The 20,074-nt window shown below is 44.1% G+C and overlaps 1 protein-coding gene across 2 annotated transcripts in view; it reads right to left on the reverse strand.

The window, feature by feature from the left end:
• Positions 1-10,565: 10,565 nt before the first annotated feature.
• col18a1a (collagen type XVIII alpha 1 chain a) overlaps positions 10,566-20,074 on the reverse strand; it is a 67,610-nt gene continuing 58,101 nt past the window's right edge. Inside the window, exons 20-43 of one of the 2 annotated variants that reach the window (XM_067258772.1) lie at positions 19,313-19,339; positions 19,083-19,181; positions 18,944-18,979; positions 18,610-18,699; positions 18,360-18,392; positions 17,933-17,968; positions 17,766-17,825; positions 17,498-17,575; positions 17,344-17,379; positions 17,138-17,191; positions 16,660-16,731; positions 16,365-16,430; positions 16,232-16,262; positions 15,782-15,835; positions 15,629-15,663; positions 15,219-15,350; positions 14,817-14,976; positions 14,649-14,713; positions 14,299-14,427; positions 14,144-14,176; positions 13,626-13,943; positions 13,030-13,227; positions 12,328-12,443; positions 10,566-12,025 (exon numbers count right to left, since the gene is read on the reverse strand). In XM_067258772.1, the coding sequence (XP_067114873.1) occupies positions 11,812-12,025; positions 12,328-12,443; positions 13,030-13,227; positions 13,626-13,943; positions 14,144-14,176; positions 14,299-14,427; positions 14,649-14,713; positions 14,817-14,976; positions 15,219-15,350; positions 15,629-15,663; positions 15,782-15,835; positions 16,232-16,262; positions 16,365-16,430; positions 16,660-16,731; positions 17,138-17,191; positions 17,344-17,379; positions 17,498-17,575; positions 17,766-17,825; positions 17,933-17,968; positions 18,360-18,392; positions 18,610-18,699; positions 18,944-18,979; positions 19,083-19,181; positions 19,313-19,339 (2,172 nt within the window). In that variant the 3' untranslated portion in view covers positions 10,566-11,811. The remainder of the gene's footprint in view (positions 12,026-12,327; positions 12,444-13,029; positions 13,228-13,625; positions 13,944-14,143; positions 14,177-14,298; positions 14,428-14,648; positions 14,714-14,816; positions 14,977-15,218; positions 15,351-15,628; positions 15,664-15,781; positions 15,836-16,231; positions 16,263-16,364; positions 16,431-16,659; positions 16,732-17,137; positions 17,192-17,343; positions 17,380-17,497; positions 17,576-17,765; positions 17,826-17,932; positions 17,969-18,359; positions 18,393-18,609; positions 18,700-18,943; positions 18,980-19,082; positions 19,182-19,312; positions 19,340-20,074) is intronic. The other variant, XM_067258773.1, reaches the window with a different exon arrangement.

Here is a 20,074-nt window from a genome sequence, read left to right on the forward strand (position 1 = left end):
GCAGTTTGCTGCACAGCGCTGTGTGTGTGTTGTCCCTGCTTGCTGAACAGGAGACAGAGTGTCAGGGCTTGTTTCTCGCTGCGCCACCGGCTCCCTCACCATCCCAGAGCCAGGACAGTGTGAGGTCCGGAACGGGGGGAGGAGGAGGAGGAGGAACGGGCCGAGGCACAAAGGGAGCAGCTGCTCTCCGACCATGGGATTCTATATGGAGGAACGACTAGGAGGATATGAAACTGCAGAAAGAAAAGCTGGTTGAGACAGTTGGTGTTTTAAATATCAATGGAACTCGGTGTCAGTTTTGTGCACTATGCCGGAGGTTCGAAGCGTTGACTATATTCATATGTTAAAACGTGGCTTTTGTATCCAGTAAGATTTTTCTCAAACAACCAAATGTGTTCCTCACTCTGAACAGGATTTCTGCCTTTGAACTCTGCCTCTGGCTTCCAAGGTGTCCCAGTGTATCTCCAGTCGACACAGAAAAGGATGAATGAGTTTGTGTTGACGTACTGTAGGCATAACGCCATCATGATCCATACCCTCAGAACCTGCATTCGCCTCATACTGAGAGAGAGAGAGAGAGAGAGAGAGAGAGAGAGAGAGAGAGAGAGAGAGAGAGAGAGAGAGAGAGATGTGCACACCCACTTTTGTGTGCTAATATAATATATCATTCTAAACTCTTACAAAGGCTTTCAAATAGGTGTAGGTATATTAGGTATAGGAGCATATAACAGAGTGAGTTGAATGATAATTGCAGAACTACATGCCTCATCTGAAGACAAAAGAACGCTTGGCCTTATTTAGGTACGGACTGAGGGATTCAGCAATCAAAGAGATTCAGCTAGCAAAAAGGGAGTGCGATACAGTATCATGAAGTGTTAGCCTGCGTAAATATAGTCTGCGTATTATGAATCTGCAGTTGTACGGTTTAAGAGGCCTCTTAGTTGCTGTTAAATGAGGCTCTATGAGGCTCCCAAGTACAGTATGACCTTTAAAGAACAATGGCAATTTATAGTGGCAAGGGACATTTCATAGAAACCCCCCATTAGAAAGGGACTCGACCTGGGAGTGCTCTGAGCTCTGAAGACTGAGGAAGCCCTTCTGAACCCTGGGGACATCGCACTGTTTGTTCGTTTCATCAACGTGTTGTTTTGGAGTCAGAAGTCTAAAGTTGAGTCAGGTGGCTGAGCGGTGAGGGAATCGGGCTAGTAATCCGAAGGTTGCCAGTTCGATTCCCGGTCATGCCAACTGACGTTGTGTCCTTGGGCAAGGCACTTCACCCTACTTGCCTCGGGGGAATGTCCCTGTACTTACTGTAAGTCGCTCTGGATAAGAGCGTCTGCTAAATGACTAAATGTAAATGTAAATGTAAGTATGGGCCACTGCAAGGGAAACCGTTCCTGTCACAGATCAGGTTCTGTGTACCTCACAGCACAGCTGCCTGGCTCAACCTTTAAAGGCCTTCTTGCTTTTTATTGACAGCTGAGAAAATATAGAATCCTAGTCTTAAATATGGATCACTTTCACTTGATATTCATCGTTTGATGTCATCATGCTCAGGTTTTCTAGAGATATCTGTGCAACAATAGACATTTGTTCAATTGAACAGATTTCCAAAACACCTAATCATCACCTCTTCACTCTCCCTGGTTAATCAACTACTCGAACTGGGTATATATTTATCATATGTATTTAATAGGCATTTCAACTTTGATTAACAGCACAAAATGTGTAATTGTATCAAAGGTTTTCACTTCTAACGGCAAATTTGTTTTTCAGTCTAAAGGAATTCTCCAGGGCTCAAAGTCTTTCTGTGTCTTTATAAAACACAAATACTGCAGCTGAAACTGCTCTCCCTTGAGAGTGGATCTCTGGAAGGTCCTGTTCTCTCAGAAGGCTGTATCGCAGATGCTTCTTTACAAAGCAAATTAAAAACTGATTATCCCAAACAGAAAGGTCACCCTGTACACTGGGGAAAGCCCTCCTCGGAAGCACAGGAGCCAAGGTGAAAACGTGTGGCTTGTAAAAGTTTTTCTTGAGAACTAGTCGCTCTGGATAATAGCGTCTGCTAAATGACTAAATGTAACTTCATGGTGATTCACTTTTACCATGCCACCTTATTGTACAATAGGTATTGTATAGCGCACATACTGTAGCAAAAACACATTTTGTAGTTGCAGATCTAGACATTTAACAGTATCAAACCAGCAACTGCTACTTTGTTTTTGTGGTGCAGCTGTTAAAGTTTATGTACATAAACACTACATTGATAGTTAGTCTAGAGTCCATGTACTGAAACCAACATATTGTTATTTATCAACTTCAAGGATCTACACGTACAAGATGTTAAAATGATGGCAAGACAACTCCTAGACATTCAGGAGCACAGTGACATCTCTGTGGATCTCTGGCTCTGTGGCCAGCAGTATTGATGTCTGGGCTGGGTCGCAGAGCCTCTTCCCTGGGCCCATGTGGAGACCTAAGCAGTTTCTGTTCCTCTGCTCTCTCCAAACATGTTTTATAGACCCTGTTAATGTGGGCTTGGCTCGCTGGATCGCTTGATTCAATCAGCCGAGTCGGTAGCGTTGTAAAGTCATTATGCGTTTGTGCAATGTCATGCGTTTGTGGTTCTGGTGGTGGTCTGTTCCTCGTTGGGGCAGCAGCTTAGCTAGCAGTACTACGCCAGCACTCAGCCTTCTATAAATAGTGGATGCGAACAAGGGGGTAAACAATGTAAATCAATTAGTGATGCGTTTTCAGTAAACCAAACTATGGTTATACAAGACGATTCCTGCCCTGGGAGGTCTGATGAGAAAGAGTTAACTGACTTCTCCCTGCGTTAGTTCCTGCTCTGGAGCCCTGGGGGCTCCACAAAGACACAGATGGAGAGATGAGCAGAGAGATGAGCAGAGAGATGAGCAGAGAGATGAGCAGAGAGATGAGCAGAGAGATGAGCAGAGAAAGAGGTGAACTTTCTGCAACATATCAAAGGAACAGCGTGAAAAGTGACCTCCTACTTTTTATCTTCCCTCGTTGCCACTTTCCTGAAAATGCCGTTCTGAGAGGAACTGCTGGAGGGGGAACGAGAGAGGCAGGAACGAGAGAGGCAGGAAGTAGAGAGCAGGCAAACATGGTATGAGAAAAGAGAGGGATGGAAAGACAGCAGAGAGAGAAGAGAGAGAGAGAGAGAGAGAGAGAGAGAGAGAGAGAGAGAGAGAGAGGAAGAGTGTCTGCGAAAGGAGAAAGAGAGAGAAAGGGAGAGAAAGAGCGCGCAAGAGATTCAAAGACGGCAATGAAAGGGAGATCAGAGAGAGTCGCATGGCTCTCATACCGTAACGCAGACTCTGCAGTGCCTCCCTGTGCCCAGCGTGCTCCTACCTGCTCAGACGGATGGAGAAGTCAGGAGAGTCAAAGGGGCTGATGGGTAGGAGAGTCCTGGGGGTCCGGGGGCTCGGAGGCAGTCCGGGAGGGGAGGACGGAGTGGCCAGGAGCGGGGAGACGGGGAGGCTGGAGGGGGAGAAGTTCCGCTGTTCGCCTCTCTCTCTCTCTCCCTCTCTTTATCTCTTCTCCAGCACACACACACGCTGACACACACACGCGCTCTGAGGCAGACACCAATACCAGAGTCACTCCAGTGATGGAAGAGAGAGTCCTTATTCACATGCTCCAGCACAGGAGGACGATTGGACGAGGCTCCACTCCCTCTCTCTCTCAGCAGCCAATAGAATCCCAGCAGAGGGGCTCCTCCGACAGCCAATGAAAGGCAAGGCAGCCGGTGCCATGCTCCAACCAATAAGTGCAATTGCTCATATCCAATCAGAATAATTACTCTGGGAGCAGCGTGAAGCCTTGCCTCTGAAGGACAGACAAACCAGTGCACTTAGCCAATAAGTGTGATTTAGGGCCGTAACAGACATTACAGTAATTAGATTCTGAGGCACTTAACCCACCACAATAACACTGCATGCTCCACTGCAGCTCTGGCATGGGCACGGCACGGCAGAGGGAGGCTGAGGGAGGCAGAGGGAGGCAGAGGGAGGCAGAGGGAGGCTGAGGGAGGCTGAGGGAGGCAGAGGGAAGCTGAGGGAGGCAGAGGGAGGCTGAGGGAGGCTGAGGGGGGCAGAGGGAGGCAGAGGGAGGCAGAGGGAGGCTGAGGGAGGCTGAGGGAGGCTGAGGGGGGCAGAGGGAGGCAGAGGGAGGCTGAGGGAGGCTGAGGGAGGCTGAGGGAGGCTGAGGGGTTTGGGACAGATCAGGGCATGCAGTATGCATACACTAACGCCACACACACGCACACACAATATGCATACACAACCTTGTGATAATGCATCACTGTCACACACTGTATGTTTTCATGTATACAGAACATGGATGCTGGCTTACACACACCTGTCCAGCGATGCATGTGCCTCTTTTAATACAGAACACGTTCTTCTGCTTCTCAAACGGGATCCAGTGTTTGGCAGAGGAAGCATGGGACAGCGTCTGACATTGAGCCTCACACTGTCAGTTTCACACAAGTCTTATTTTACTTCCTCAGATCGATGACTCCGGACAGTTCTCAGCTTGATAAATGATCGATGACGAACTGTCAAGGATGATCTCTGAATGAACATCACCCCCCCTCATCCATCGGCTGGACGGAACGATCAGACACAAACGTCTAACACCATATTGCTGCATGCTAAGGACACATCCAGCTTGGCTTCCCCAAAGCGCAGCGGCCCTCTGACGGGTTGAAAGGTGGATCTGCTATGAGCAGGATGGAATTATCTCAGGACCGCTTGCTGCGAACTCATCAGAAACATTGCTCAACCCGTGGTTCAGTTTCCCCTTGTGTTCTTCCCACACGTTTCTCTGAAGACTTTCTGGTAAATACTCCCACTTCAGAGAATACTGTCTTCGGGTCGAGCAATCAATGATGCAGTCAATACCTGAGTGCATCAGAACATGTCTGAATTATGCATGGCATGTTGTAACACTAGTGACATGTAGCGGAGGTGGTTTGGAACTATGCTGTCACAAAGAGGTGTCTGATAACAGAACAGGGGTGTTCAAGTTGATTTCACTAGTTGGTCATTTCAGTCAAACCAAACTTTTATTAATAATGACAATCAAACATTTTACAAATACAATATGCCTTTCCCCAAAAAGATCCAATTCGCTTCTGCCTGACTTGCAAGCAAGATGTTGGGACTGTCTCCTAAAATGACTAAAATCTCAGACTTCTGAGAAGTGTTCACGGGGGGGCTGAGAAATCGATAGTGCTGTCAATACCTGAGAGCATCGTAATGTGGACGTGCAGAGCACGAGTGTGGCATCCAGCTGGCCACTGGACAAGTTATGCCCTGAAATTCGTCTTCCTGTGGAATCCGATATCTACGGATTTATCCATGGGATGAGGAAACGCACTGCGTTACTGCTGTTCTGCAGTTGGGTCTAGTCGAATATGAACTAGATTGTGAGGTTTGAGATATTATATGGGATATGTAATCTGTCAATGAGGACCAACACACCAGCATGTGAGGACTCTCAGAGGACATTTCAGAGGTGCTCAGAACTGGGAGGTGTGTGGGAGAGATGCTCTTAAGCTGTCCAACATGTAGAAAGCAGACAAGCCACCATGTCTATGTCCATGAATACCTGGTGATCACCAGAGAGATTGGGTTACTGACTCAATAGAAACTCTTGGGATGTACAGTAGAATGCTTTTATAGACTGGGCTTGGTGAGGTGTAACACGCCCCTTCTTTGTGTGGTGGTGGTGGGGGGCGGGGGGGGTGAGGCATAAAAAATTCATGAAAGATGGAAGGAGATGTCACATCAGATATGTAGCCCGCTGCGGAGATGGGAGAGGGTAGTGAGCTGTGAGCTAAGCAAGATACCTGCAAACCGCCAATCCTGACCTGGGTAAATTATGTAGTTACAGTACCCCTGTAGGGGAGCTGCTGCAGGCTGATATATATTATTATGGACTTGCTATTTGGGGGGTGAAAGCAATTCTCATAATACATATAGTATGTGACCAAATTCTACAGTGACAATTTGAGAAGAAGTTTCACGACTGTACACTTTATAAATCACAGTCCTAGTAATTATGTCTACATGCATATCTCTACACTGCATCTCTCATCATCTCATATTGATCTGTTGTTGTACAGATGGAGGGTCAGGAATGTCAGAGTGATACCAGGAACATCCACTCCATCCTCCTCATCAAATATTTAAAGTAAAAATGCAAAACTTAACTGCCAGAGAAATCACAGCAGGATGCAAGGAGTGGTAAATTCATACGTGTTATTAAACTCAATAATTCTGAAAAGTGGGGTTTAGAAGCCTACTGTACAACGCCTGCCTACTGCATGGTAGTGAGCTTTTCCTTTTTGGTTAGCAGTAGTCGTTGGAGACAGACTTGCCTAGCAAACACCTGGTTATAGTGAGTAGCTTTTTAAGTGCACACATATAGACTAGTAAGCAATAAATAACTATTAAAAAAAGAATTCCGTTCACGAATATCTTCACTCGTACATTTCTCTTGATCTTATTGGTTTAGTTTGATAGACTTTTGTGGATGATAATACAGTAGACCCACAAGGCAAGCATGATGCTGTAAAACTAACACAAGGTCCTATTATACCTCTGCATGTATTGTTCAGATATTGTTAGGTGGTGTTGTGAGTCACCAGTGTACAGAACACAGATCCCTGACAGCCTGGGCCTCCAGCTTCCGCCCCAAATGTAATTAAGCCCAACATCTAGCCGTCTCACTCTGCTATCATTACCGTCTGTAGATCATTTGGATGTGCTTAGTTATTACTTACCAGCCCCTAAATATAGCCCTCCCATGGCAGCCCTTGTGATCGCAGCTTCACAGCAAGCCAGCTGCAGGATGTTAGACCCCCCCCACCAACATACTCCCCCCTCCCCCTCTCCTTCTCCTCCCAGCACTCTCTCCCTCTGTCTGAGTCACACAGACTGTGTGTGTAGTACATCACTTGGCAAATTATGTTTTTTTGGGGGGTGAAAGATCTATGCAGCTGAAGACCTTGACGGATTGCGAGCAGCGTGTAATGCTAGTTATTTTTCTTTCACCCGCAGACAGCGCAACGACACTGAGTCCCTACAGTCAATTAATATTATCCACGTAGCAGCAGCCTGCTGTTTGATGGGATGAGACACTTGAGGAAGCTGGGATTGTGCTCAGGTTTGACGGTATCTCTGGATTTGCATGTTGTTGCAGTTTATGAGGAGCATACTCAACACACTTTGCGGCGTGGAGTGACAATGTTCGCTACAGTAAGCCATCAAACTCAAGTGCATTTTTAAACAAAGCCCAACAGAATAGAGATGCTAGGATAGATTTTTATACAATCTATCGACCCTTAAAGTTCCATTGAAACTGGACTTCCGTATGTAGAACCTTAAATACGCTGTCCTATTAACGCCCCCCCCTGCCCCGCAACTATCATTTTGTCAAATTGGGACGACTTGTAATCTTTTTATTAAAAATTACCTCCATCGAAGCTAAAGCACCTGACGACTTTCAGTAGAAGGAGCTTTTCTGAGCACTTTTAAGAGGATATTCAAAGAGTAGTGTAGTAGTGAGTAGTGTGACCCAATTCCCTGTTCTTCTGAAACCTCATCCATTTCTGCTCTGTCTGCTCCCACTGTTGTCATCTCCTGTTGACAGCCTGACCTACCTGTCCACAAGGGTTCCAGGGTGTTGTGAAGCTGGTGTGTGTGTTGTCAATGTCTGTGACAGGAAATGGAACAGTTCATAGCGTCCTTTAGTCTGTGTTCCATAGATTTCCTGTCACAATAAGGTCATGAGATGAGAGAGATTACACTTAGACAGTTCATGACCCATACACCTGGTTAGTAGTGAATAACAAACAGAAAGGGAGGGTTTTAGTAGTCAGTGAAGGTGACAGGTGTAGAAAGGCATGGATTGCCTGCAATTTCTTCCTGCATCTCCCAAGTCTGGCTGTTAACAGGGAAATTACAAATAGGGATGTTGTTTTGTTTACATGGCCATGTGGGTAATGTGTGAGGGCTGGACTAGGTAGGACAAACCCTAAGTGGAAAATTTGCTTTGAACCGATTTGATGATTTGGTTGGAGAACGTCGTCTTAATACAATCATGTTTAAACAGTCGAGACTGTAGGATAGTATTCTCACATGCCCACTTTTACATACCATACATATATATATTAGGGGTGGGAATCTTTTGGTACCTTACGATTCGATTCTTGGGGTCACAAATTTCAGAGTTTACGTCAACTCTGTTTTTTTTTGGAAACAGCTCGTTTTACAGCGGCAGTTTCAAATTGTGAGATTTGCAATCAATGTGTGTCAATGGACTTTGAGGTTCACTCTATGTCCATTTTACCCACCGAACTGTCGTCATTCAACTAGGACAAGGTAAACTCGGTTTTGCATTCTTATGACCCCTTTAAGGAACAGTGTGAAATACCCTATAAAAATATACTTGAATGAGATGTTTTATAACATTTAATATTCATAATATCCGCTTTGTAGGCTGATGTGATTCGATATTAGTGTTATTTGTAATTTGTAGTAATTATGCTTTTCCTTAATAAAGAAAAAAAACACAAAACTGACAAAAAAAGTTGTGTGGTTAATTCCCTCAGTTAATTGAGTTGTGGATTGTGTCTGACATGCTGTATTGGACAGTTGATTGAAATATGACAGGAAAAGAATGGACAGGGAGGAAGACATACAGAAAAGGGTGAAGGCTGGATTTGAACCCAGGCTGTTGCCGTACTGCCCCAGCTTTCAGAGCATGCACACTAACCCAGCGAGCAACAGGGGAGCCCTGCTTTCTTCTGGTTTTCTGACACCCCAATTCTGCAGGTTGTTACAACTAGATAGTTCAATGTCAAATTTCAATGTTGAGTGGAGCTTGTTATGATCCCTGATAGCTCAGTGGTTAAGGATGTGGCCTACTGTGTGAGGGGACTCGTGTTCAAATCTAACTGAAAAATCTTCGTTCAGCTCAATGTTTGCTCTTCGACTTATAAATAAAACAGATTTTTTTTACTAAGGTAAATTTCTTTTTAGACTCCTGTAGCCGCAGCGCACTCCCCGACTGTCCAGATCCCCTCTCCCAACTGTCTCCTGGTAGGACAGTTGGGTACCTGGAAAGACAGTTGGGAGAGGGGATCTGGACAGTCGGGGAGTGCGCTGCGGTTACAGGGATCTGGGCCCACGGATGTGTTTGGCACTACGCTCTGTGCTGGATTTAAAACCAGGTTGTTGTGGTTTAAGCTCTTGTTCTCAACCCACTACACCACGGGTACTAAGTGCCAAAGGACAACGTACGTTTTGTTTCTGCTAATGCCAACTTATAAAACAGAATACTCTGCCTTCTAATCATACTTACAAAACAAGTGAAAGTTTTCTGAAGGATTTCTAAGAACTCGTTTACTAAATACAGTGACGGTAAGTAGACTTTTCTTGAATAGACTTATTTATTTCTGCAACACGGTTAAATATTAAACAGAAATGTACAGCTTACCGTCTATTAGGGGTGGGAATCTTTTGGTACCTCACGATTCCATTCCATTCTTGGAGTCACAATTTGATGAAAAGTCGATTTTTAATCAAATTTCAATTCAATATATACTTACATATTATTTTTTTATTTATTGTGAATCTATTCACATATGAATCGTGATTCAGTCCTATCGATTCACAATAAAATAAAATAAAATACTGTGAATGTGAATAGATTTTTTCCCCCACCCCGGGAAAAAATCTATTCACATTCACAGTATTGAAAAGGCTATTTCTAGTGATGTCTTAAAATATATATATTTTAAGACATCACTTAAGACATCACTAGAAATAGCCTTTTCAATACTGTCAACCATTATTTTGTTTCACAATAGCGATCCTACAATTTGCGCCAGTGTTATATATTTGTATTGGTGCTGAGGTATAGGTGAATAGTAAAAGGAGGAGACCTACTTAAAGGGGCTTATGTTCAAGGAACATCTGACAGACACGTTGAGCACCCTTCTGTCACTGTGGACAGTGATTTGTGTTGGAGGAGCTGGCAAGGCCACCCAGCTAGATCTCATTGAGTGGACCATAAACCTCAAGGTGGACAGGCCTTTTGGAGGGTAAGGTGGAGAGGAGAGATGGCAATCTCATCCACAGGGTGTGGATCTGCAGTTTAGAGAGTATAGCACTAGTCTCCATCCAGTCAGGCAAGACCGGACTCTGCATGCTATAACCATACAAGTCATGTCTCCCTACACACTCCCCCACTACACACACTCTCCTCTACCTCAAAGCCTGGGCTGTCATCGGGATTCCGTGTGTGATTAGCTGCTCTCTATCACAGTGAACAGTGACCTCCCTCCTCCACTAGCCTTTTTACTGCTACCATGCCTTTAAATATGTTTCTCTCCCTGTTTAGTTTGTCCATGCTACCACTGTGTACTACTGAAGAAATCTTAAAGATGTCAGACATATGCCAAGTTAACTGAAAGGGACAACTGTCTCTGTAATGTAATCCCAATTATGTGTAATTATTTCATGGATGAAAAACATTTATCATTTATTCAGTGCCTGGGAGAAATGGTTCAGCACATATTGGTTACAAAGAGAATGGATATCCACAGGTTCATACATGTCCAGTCACAACAACAGTAGCACTAGTGCCAAGTTAATGTCTACTTATGAGTCTACTGCAAAGTGTCATAAATTACATCTGGTTTCCACAAACATCAGTCAGCAGTCACTCAAAAAAGAATCAGCATCAAATTGAACAGATTTATCAACAGGAAATGTTTCCTATTAACAGGGAAATTGACCTTTTCAATCAATTTTGTCTGAGCCTCAATTTAGATGGAGACTTAAGAAACTTGTCTTACATGGTTTTGGATATATACTGTGTTCTTAGTATATTGTAAGTAATGTCGAAATAGGAGATGAGATTTTGGTGCTCAGAAAATGGTGATATGAAAAGTTTTTCTTTTATATATATTATATACTGGGTAAACAAAATCATGTATCACATTTATACATCTGTGACACAACACTTAGAATAGCAGTATTTAATATTCCACAAGTTATTTTTGACCAAATACAAATTTCAAGAGAAAGTTTAATATTCTAGCTTGCTAGAATGCGTAAATGTTTAGAAAAAATCTTCTGTGGAAAAAGTGCCAACTACAATATGGATCAGGGTATTTTGTCATTTCTTTACTCAAATCAAATCCTATGCCATCACAACTTCATTTAAAAATAAATATCTATTTTCTTTATTTGTAAAATAATATTTAAAAGTTGTTGTACCCCTTAGTAACCCACAATCCTTAAATGGAAATAAAAGTGAAAATGATACGCAAAGATTAGAGCTACAACTGGTTGAATATACCAAATTCAAAGACTGTTTGTAAAAGTAAAAACATTAATAAAACCAAACAACAATAAACATCACAATAGACATATCATATACAAGTTTTTTTTTTTTTATGGATACAATTTAAAAACACTCACCGTTCTCCACTTGTTCAACCCCATGGAAAAATATGTGCCAATGCTCCAAAATAAGAAGAAATGCTTTTCTGTTCGACCCGCCTCTTTGGCATCATATGGAAAGGTGGAGTAGACATTGGGAAGCTTCTCTACCGGGCGAGAGACACTAACACAGTTCGTCGTACGATACGTTTTCAGGGCAGCTTTTCATGGACCAAAAAAACAAAAACAAAAAAAAGGTCAGCAAAAAGGCCAATTAGGACCAGTTGTATTGCATATTCTAGAGCCCTCCACCCCTCTTCTGCCTCGTTTATTTTTTGGAGTGGGTGATGTAGCTGTTCTCGATGCAGAGGACGATGTAGGCACTGGAGCACCCGCTGGGCGTCTGCTGGAGGAGCTGCTGGGTCTGCAGGGCCGAGGCCAGGCCTGACACCGCACGCTCACCCGCCCGCCACGTCTCACAGTAGTTGTCGGGCTGGCGGTGGCCCTGGGGGCTGGAGCCGTGCCAGATGAGCTTCTCTGGCCTGGAAACCAGAGTTGAAATCAACCTTTGTTTAGGTTATTTTTTCCTAATTTTTCTGATGCCTCAGTTTACTGGTTATGCATATTTACTTGATGTACCTATTGTTTTATATTTGTTGCCGCAAATGAAATGTTGAGCTTCTGAAACATGCTTTCAATTTGACACATTGTTCCATTGTGCATTTAACTATACAATAGGCTAGGCCCTACTGACTGTTCTCTTATAATTAGACTGTACGGTTATTACAACCAGAATGGTGTGAATATTTCCTTGGTCCAGGATGTTGAGGAGATGGACACTCACCATGCACTGTCCCTGAGGATGTCTCTGCCATCAAATGAGTAGATGGACACGCTGTCCTTCATCCTGCTTGCGGTCTGGCTGAAGAGAGACTCCCAGCTGTTGAACAGCACTTGGTCCTGGAAGACACAGAGCAGCAGGAAAGGTTAAACACAACTAATTATGTATGAACTTTCCCTTTCTGATTTCCATCTCCCTCTTAATCCTTTGGGGGGGTCAGGTGGCTGAGTGGTTAGGGAATCGGGCTAGTAATCAGAAGGTTGCCGGTTCGATTCCAGCCGTGAAAAATGACATTGTGTTCTTGGGCAAGGCACTTCACCCTACTTGCCTCGGGGGAATGTCCCTGTACTTACTGTAAGTCGCTCCTGATAAGAGTGTCTGCTAAATGACTCAATGTAATGTAATCTCTTTTAAAGCATTCATTTTGAGTATTTGGGATTTCACGCACACCGCTTTAAATGTTCTTAATATTTTTGTCTACTATAAAGATCTTGAGTCAGTGGACCAAATTCAGAACAAGACATTGATTTTGGAATGTAAAAGGTAATTTCAGGAACCATATTCCCAAACCATTTGGGAATTAGCTTCCACACAAAATACTAATTCATATGCATGTAATGTCTTAGAAGAATTCCAGATTCTTCTATGGCCTTCATTGAAAATGGCAACTCTTTCAAATGGCTCTGCAGAGCAGCTCTATAGTACCTTCAGGTTGACAATGGGGAGATTGTCTCTATCCGACTTGCGGACGATGCTGTAGAGGTCCTGCAGTTTGGACGACAGGAAGGCCCGGAAGGTTCCCTTCAGGCCCACCGCACGCGCCTGCTGGAAGCACAGGAAGTCGGCCCCGCGGATGCCCCGCATGTTCCCCACCTGGGGCGCGTTCAGGGCAATCAGGTGCAGCTGGGGGGCAGAGGGAGAAAGGTGTGTTACACAAGGGATATGTTGCAGTTAAGGCTAGAAGATATCCTGTCCCCACCTTTCATTTGCTAAAGACTGGAGATGCTTTTCCATGATGCTTCTCGCACCTAATGTGTGACTTGCTGTTGCATAGTTTTGGTTGTTTGGCCAATATAAAAAGCCCTACACATTGAAGCAGATGTACCAAGTGAAAGAGCTACTTTACTCTATTCTCTAAATAGAGCGATCTAGAGCTATCTTTATCTCTCTCCCAGCTTGGGAAATGTGTTTATGCAAATTATCTCTAAATAGAGCTATCTTTTTAGAGATAATAATTTGTCTAGTTCATCTTTTTGAATGACGATGACAGATGACTCTGACTAAAGTTTCCCAGTACTCACTCCGGGCCCTGAAGTGTGCACGTGGCCAGCCGGCTGGGGTACGGGGGGGCTGGGGCGGCGCTGAGGTGTCACTGGGTACCGGCTCTCTGGCTGAACTGGGTTGTACTGCCCATCAGTCTGAGGGGGGTACCTGGGGTCTGGGAACCTGGGGTCGTACTGAGGGGGGTATCTGGGGTCTGGCTGGCGAGGGGGAGGCTCGATGGGGCGTGTCGCGTCCCCTCCCTGGGAGTAGTGCTCGGCCCCGTTGTTGGGCGACTGGTCCTGGGACTGGGGGTACAGGACCACCGGAGGAGGCTGGACCGCTGCTACCTCGTTGTCCTGCAGATCCAGACACACACGCCGGTTTAACACATCTAATAATATGGCACCTCTGGTGAATGTACTGGAGTCTGACAATTATCTGGCAGGTTTACATCCACTTTGTTCAGCGTTATTATTATTTTTTCGAATGCCAATCCGTTTCCTTATCTCTCTCCCAGCTTGTGAAATGTGTTTATAAAAATTCATTCTGAACTTACCAGATCTCTGTAAAAAGGACTGTAGTCACCAAGCTGAAAAAAAAAAATCCAATACAATCCAATAAATCAAAATAATCTATTTTTTAAATGTTACTTTTTACAACACACAATTTATTGTAGCCTTGGCCTCGCACAAACATATCTGCTATCCGTACCAGGACTTGTCTGAATCCTTCACGGACTCTGATGTAGAGGTTGGTCTTGTCCACAATGTAGATGAGGGTTCCTTCAGCCTGTCTCCTGGCAGTAGCCATCATAAGGTCATACGACCTTAAGACTGTCACCTAGGGAAAGAAAATACATTCTTTATAAAGAAATGTAACCTGACCAGCAGCCAATGATGCTGAAAGTCCAGTGCAAGGGTGAATCCTTCCCTCCAGTGGGAGAGTTCTCAAGTCTCATCTCTCTAGCCTCAGCTGGCAGCTCAGGATCAATGCACCAGTTGACCGTATGAATTAAGTCAAAATCTTGACTTGTCAATTTTGTGTTAATGTAGAGAGCTTACCCCTGAGGAGTGACCGGGATGGCCAGGGGTCCCGGGGGGCCCTGGAGGGCCAGGAATACTGATGGCTGCAGAAATAAAAGGTATGTCTAAGGATGGCAGTGATAATGTAGTTGCATCCCTTTCTAAGATGGCATCAGACTGTTATGCAGAGAGTGACTTCTGACTCACGGTGGTTGGGCCTGTAGGCTCCTGGGAGGGAGGGGGAGCCCGGAGGCCCAGGGGGGCCCGGGGAGCCAGGGTTTCCAGGCCGCCCGTCATACCCAATCCCTGGAGACCCTGGGGGGCCCTGGGGGCCAGGGGGGCCTCTGATAGAGTCTCCTTTTGGACCCTTGGGGAGAACAGGAGGGAAACCTTAATGCGGGTTTGTCATTTGAAAAAGACTGCACTAGGTAACTGCATGCTAATGCGACATGGCTTGTTCATCTCACCAGAACCCATATGCCCAAACAAAACCATACAAGGATGTTCAGCAGACATCAGACTCCGGTAGCAGTACCAGTGATTGAATATTTCTCATAGTTATGAACATAACAGTGATGAAGTAACACTCCTCTGAGCTCTCTGACTCACTGGCAGGCCTGGGTTTCCGGGCGGTCCTGGCTGACCTTGCCCCCCGCCGTAGCGAGGGTCGTAATAACCTCCGCCAGGCTCCCCCTTCTCCCCCTTCACCCCCCCGTCCCCGCGCTCCCCCTTCAGCTCGTTCTGCAACAAAACACAACCCTGTTATTTACATTTAGTCATTTAGCAGACACTCTTATCCAGAGCGAAATTCCAAACCCCTGTCAAGATGGGATGTCTACATACTGGACTATTTATGGGTTTGAATTGCAGCTACAGCAGGCTGCCTGACTTCAAGCAAGGCCTGGATTTGGATGCATTAGATCTTACGTAATTAATCAAACATGATTTACTGTAAAGGCAATGTGTTGGTGATATTACATGTAATCAAGTGTGCATCTTACTAGATCCAAGATACTTACCTTAAAACTGTAAATGTCGTAGTTGGAGCCGGTACCTAAAAATTAACGAAAGCAACATTGATAACACATTACTGAAAAAAAGAAATACTTTGTATTGCATAGATGGACATCACTGAAAGTGGGACCAGGGTGAGGTGTAGAGATGTACTGAACCTGGTGACCCTGGAACACCGGGATTGCCATGGTCGCCCTTCTCCCCCTTTGTTGCTACAGAAAACAACCAGAAACATAAGAAAACTCTACATACACTGTTGAGATTCAAATACTCCCTTGGATGTAGCTGTACAATCCCTCTCACTTTTAAATCTACCCATCCTTTTTGATAGCGGTGTCAGGAATATTTTGTGTTTTATCTGCAAATTCCCCAAATCCATGTGGTATAGATGCCTAATCTCTTGACAATAGATTGAGCATTAAGCTATCTTTCCTCCATGATAGCTAGATCAACAGAACTGTTTATCTCTCAAGAGGTACTTTAAGACGTTGAAATCTTCTGTTGACTGCAAGGTATTCACATCAGGTCAGAATTTAATCTTCCGCTTCAGGAAGTTCTGTCCAAGGGAATTGTCTTTGATGTAAAAACAGCTATCTGTCTTGCTGTACCTGGATAGTTTCTGGAGACGTCGTCGTATCTCTAAAATAAATGGGAAAAAGGACATTGTCAGGGGGCTTTTTTCCTGAGGTAAGAACAAACAACATGTTATTGTGACAGTGTTTAAGATGTGTAGGAGCGTACGTTGAAACGGTCGAGGGAGACAGGAGGTCCAGGAGGACCAGGCGGGCCTGGAGGTCCTGGGACACCCTGCACACCAGGGAAAAGCTTCACTATACAACACAGGCTTTTGTATAAATTATACTGAATCCAATCCATGAAAGGTACCATACAGGAAGAGATTAAATCATGTCATGGTTGTTGTGTCACCACTGTATGAGTATTAAATATTCTGTTGGCTAATGCTAGTGTTGTCTTTGGTCGAACACGGTTCAAAAAGACAGCCTTATTCTGTGTGAACGTATTAAAGCTGACTTACTGGGTAGCCAAAGCCAGCACCTGAAGATGGCTCTCCTTTTTCACCTTTGTATCCATTTACACCCGGGCGACCCTGCGGTGGAGAGAAAATAGTCAGTTTTCTTTTCAAAGAAACTGAAATTATACACTTCAGAAGAACCAATTTGTTTCCCAATGCCCTCACATCAAGTTGCTCAACCTAGCCGTTGTTATGTTCTCTTAAGTGTTTGTTTACACCACAGGGTAATGATAGGTACCATGTTTCTAAAACACTTTTTTACACACCTGTAACTAGACACAACATCTATTCCACACCAATTACAGCAGGTGCTGTGGTCACAACATGAATACAGGTAATTACACCACCATCGTCAGGGAAAGGACCGGCTGTGGAATCGGCCAATGACAAGGAAACTTCAACCAATTATTGTGTTGCTGTTGAGAGCATCCTGCAACTGCCAGATGGGACAACATAACGTTGTGGTAGCCACTGTACTCACTGGTCTCCCAGGCATTCCAATTTCACCTTTTGGACCAGCAGGGCCATATGGACCCTGTTAAAGAATAAAAAAAAAAAAAAAAAAAAAACATGAATACCAGAAAGTCAATGATGAGGTTACTGCTTTTTAACCTGTCTGAATTAGTTAATACTGTCAACTACTCTTTTCTTGTATCTGTGTAAATGTTTTGATGTATGTGTAATTACAGTGGGTCCAACTGGTCCAGGAGGGCCTCTCTCGCCCTGCAGAGAAAGAGAAAGAGAGAGAGAAAGAAAGAGAGAAAGAGAGAGAGAGAGTTAATTAACACCACACACAGGCACTCAGGTTGGCCAACGCATCCAGACCGTGGTGTGGACTCACCTTGTCACCCAGCATTCCTCCCAGGTAGTGTGGGCTTCCATCAGGTCCGATGATCAAGCCGGGCTCACCCTTCTCCCCCTGGCAGGAGGACGTAGAAACAAAACAATTTAAATTCAACAAAGAAACAATCCATGAGAAACAATAACTTGACACTATAATTAATCTGTTAAATTGAAGTTCTCCTTAGTCACATTGTTTCCTTTATGACAGCTAATAGAGGCCTAATGACAGGCAGACATGTATGAAACGCTGAGGCCAGATTCCAGACCTTAATTCCGTATCCTGGCAGGCCTGCGTCACCCTGGTCCCCTTTCGGCCCTATAGGGCCCTGGAGAAATGACATCCAAACAGTTTGAATATTAAATGATGTTTACGTGAAAGGTTAGGATAACAATGCTAAAAACAACATGTAAAGAAATGACATAATTGACTTACAGGGAATCCAGCTTGGCCAGGTAAACCAGGTCCACCCTGAATATAAAATAGATGATGTAGTTAATCATGTAATAAGACAATTACACATGGAAAATGTAATGGAAGGCTAAGTAGTGGGTAGTTTTCTCTACAGTGACACACCCATACATGGAAGCAGATGTTTGGCTGTCATCTTGATTCATGGTTTGCAGTTCGATCATCTATGTTTTCATCACCAGCCATGGTTTCATATTAGTCACAGACTAATTTCCATTGCAATTAAAGCCATTAAATTGTTGGAGTCCTTTCAAATAATGTTCTTTTGGAATAATTACTGCAATTGGTCAATTAAGGAGACATGTGAGCCACCAATATAAACACACTGAAGAGGATGTGCAGCTGTACAGGATATCCTGTCTTCACATTTCAGAAAACTAGAAACATTTACCTGAGGTCCAACACTTCCAGCGACACCATCATACTGTAGAAAAACACAGTCAGGTTTTGCACTCTATTAATAAACAGAACAGCTTTTTAGTATTTTTAGTGCTTGCTTCTGTCTGCCTGTATTAAATGTTTCATCCTTTCAAGAGCCAGAGCTTTAACACACACAGTGGCTTTCCAAATCCTTCATTGAGGGCCACAGATCCTAATGGTGACCACGGATTACGATGTTGTTGCTGTGTTTGGAGACTCACACTGCCTGAGGTTTGGTAGATGATCTGTCCTGGAGGTCCGGGCGGGCCGGGCGGCCCTGGATGTCCAGTCCCATCTTGACCAGCTTCTCCCTAAAGCACAACATACCCAGGGTTACCCAACATACCCAGGGTTACCCAACATACCCAGGGTTACCCAACATACCCAGGGTTACCCAACATACCCAGGGTTACCCAACATACAAGGGGTGCAAAGGGAGGACAAATGGCAGGAAAACCTCCAGGTATGTTTCTGGGAATCTTCACACTCTAGGCATCCGTTGGAACATTTAACAAGGAACATTTTAATTCCACTGGAAATTGTTTGTGTACTCACTCGTTCACCTTTGTCGCCATGGTCACCTTTTGATCCCTTGAAAATGATATAGGAAGCAGACTTAGTCAGGGGAAGACTTGCGCTGTAACAGTGAAAGTCAGTAGGTTGTGCCTGCTGTGTCAGAGGCAGCAGTGGGTACCTGAGGTCCAGGGAAGCCGTCCAGACCAGGCCGGCCGTCTCGTCCTTCAGACCCCTCACTTCCCTTCTGACCAGGAAACCCAGGCAAACCAGACTTGCCCTAGTGGAAGATTAACACCAACATGCTTACCATATGTAAAAAGACATTTAAACTGATACACTTTTGCTTGAGAATGTACATTCGAGAGAAATAATTGTAGGATATTGAGATAATAATAATGCAACACTTACTGGCAGTCCAGGTACCCCAGGAGGACCCTGAAGGTAAAAACAGTCATTAAGAACAACCACCGTTTTTCTAATTAATTACATAAACAACTTATCTACATTAACAGCACATATACATTAACAGCAGATCTACACTAACAGAAGATCTACATTAACAGCAGATCTACATTAACAGCAGATCTACATTAAAAGCTGATCTACAATAACAGCAGATCTACAATAACAGCAGATCTACATTAACAGCAGATCTACATTAAAAGCTGATCTACAATAACAGCAGATCTACATTAACAGCAGATCTACAATAACAGCAGATCTACAATAACAGCAGATCTACAATAACAGCAGATCTACAATAACAGCAGATCTACATTAACAGCAGATCTAAATTAACAACAAATCTACATTAAAAGCTGATCTACATTAACAGCAGATCTACATTACATTTACATTACATTTACATTTATTCATTTAGCAGACGCTTTTATCCAAAGCGACTTCCAAGAGAGAGCTTTACAAAGTGCATAGGTCACTGATCATAACAACAAGATAGCCAAAAAACATCGCGAGTAGCCAAAACATGAAGCACACATTGTGAACAACCAAAGTAAGTGCCAAAGGGAAGAACCATAAGAGCATGTAGTTAAACAAGTCACAACCAAACAACATGAACAGCTATAAGTGCAAGTGTACCTGTGGGAAAAAGCAAGCAACAGTAATAAAACAATATATCACAGCGAGAACCAAAAATTTTAATCAGTTACC

This window comes from Osmerus mordax, chromosome 2 (genome assembly GCF_038355195.1).
Source record: "Osmerus mordax isolate fOsmMor3 chromosome 2, fOsmMor3.pri, whole genome shotgun sequence".
Classification (NCBI taxonomy): domain Eukaryota; kingdom Metazoa; phylum Chordata; class Actinopteri; order Osmeriformes; family Osmeridae; genus Osmerus; species Osmerus mordax.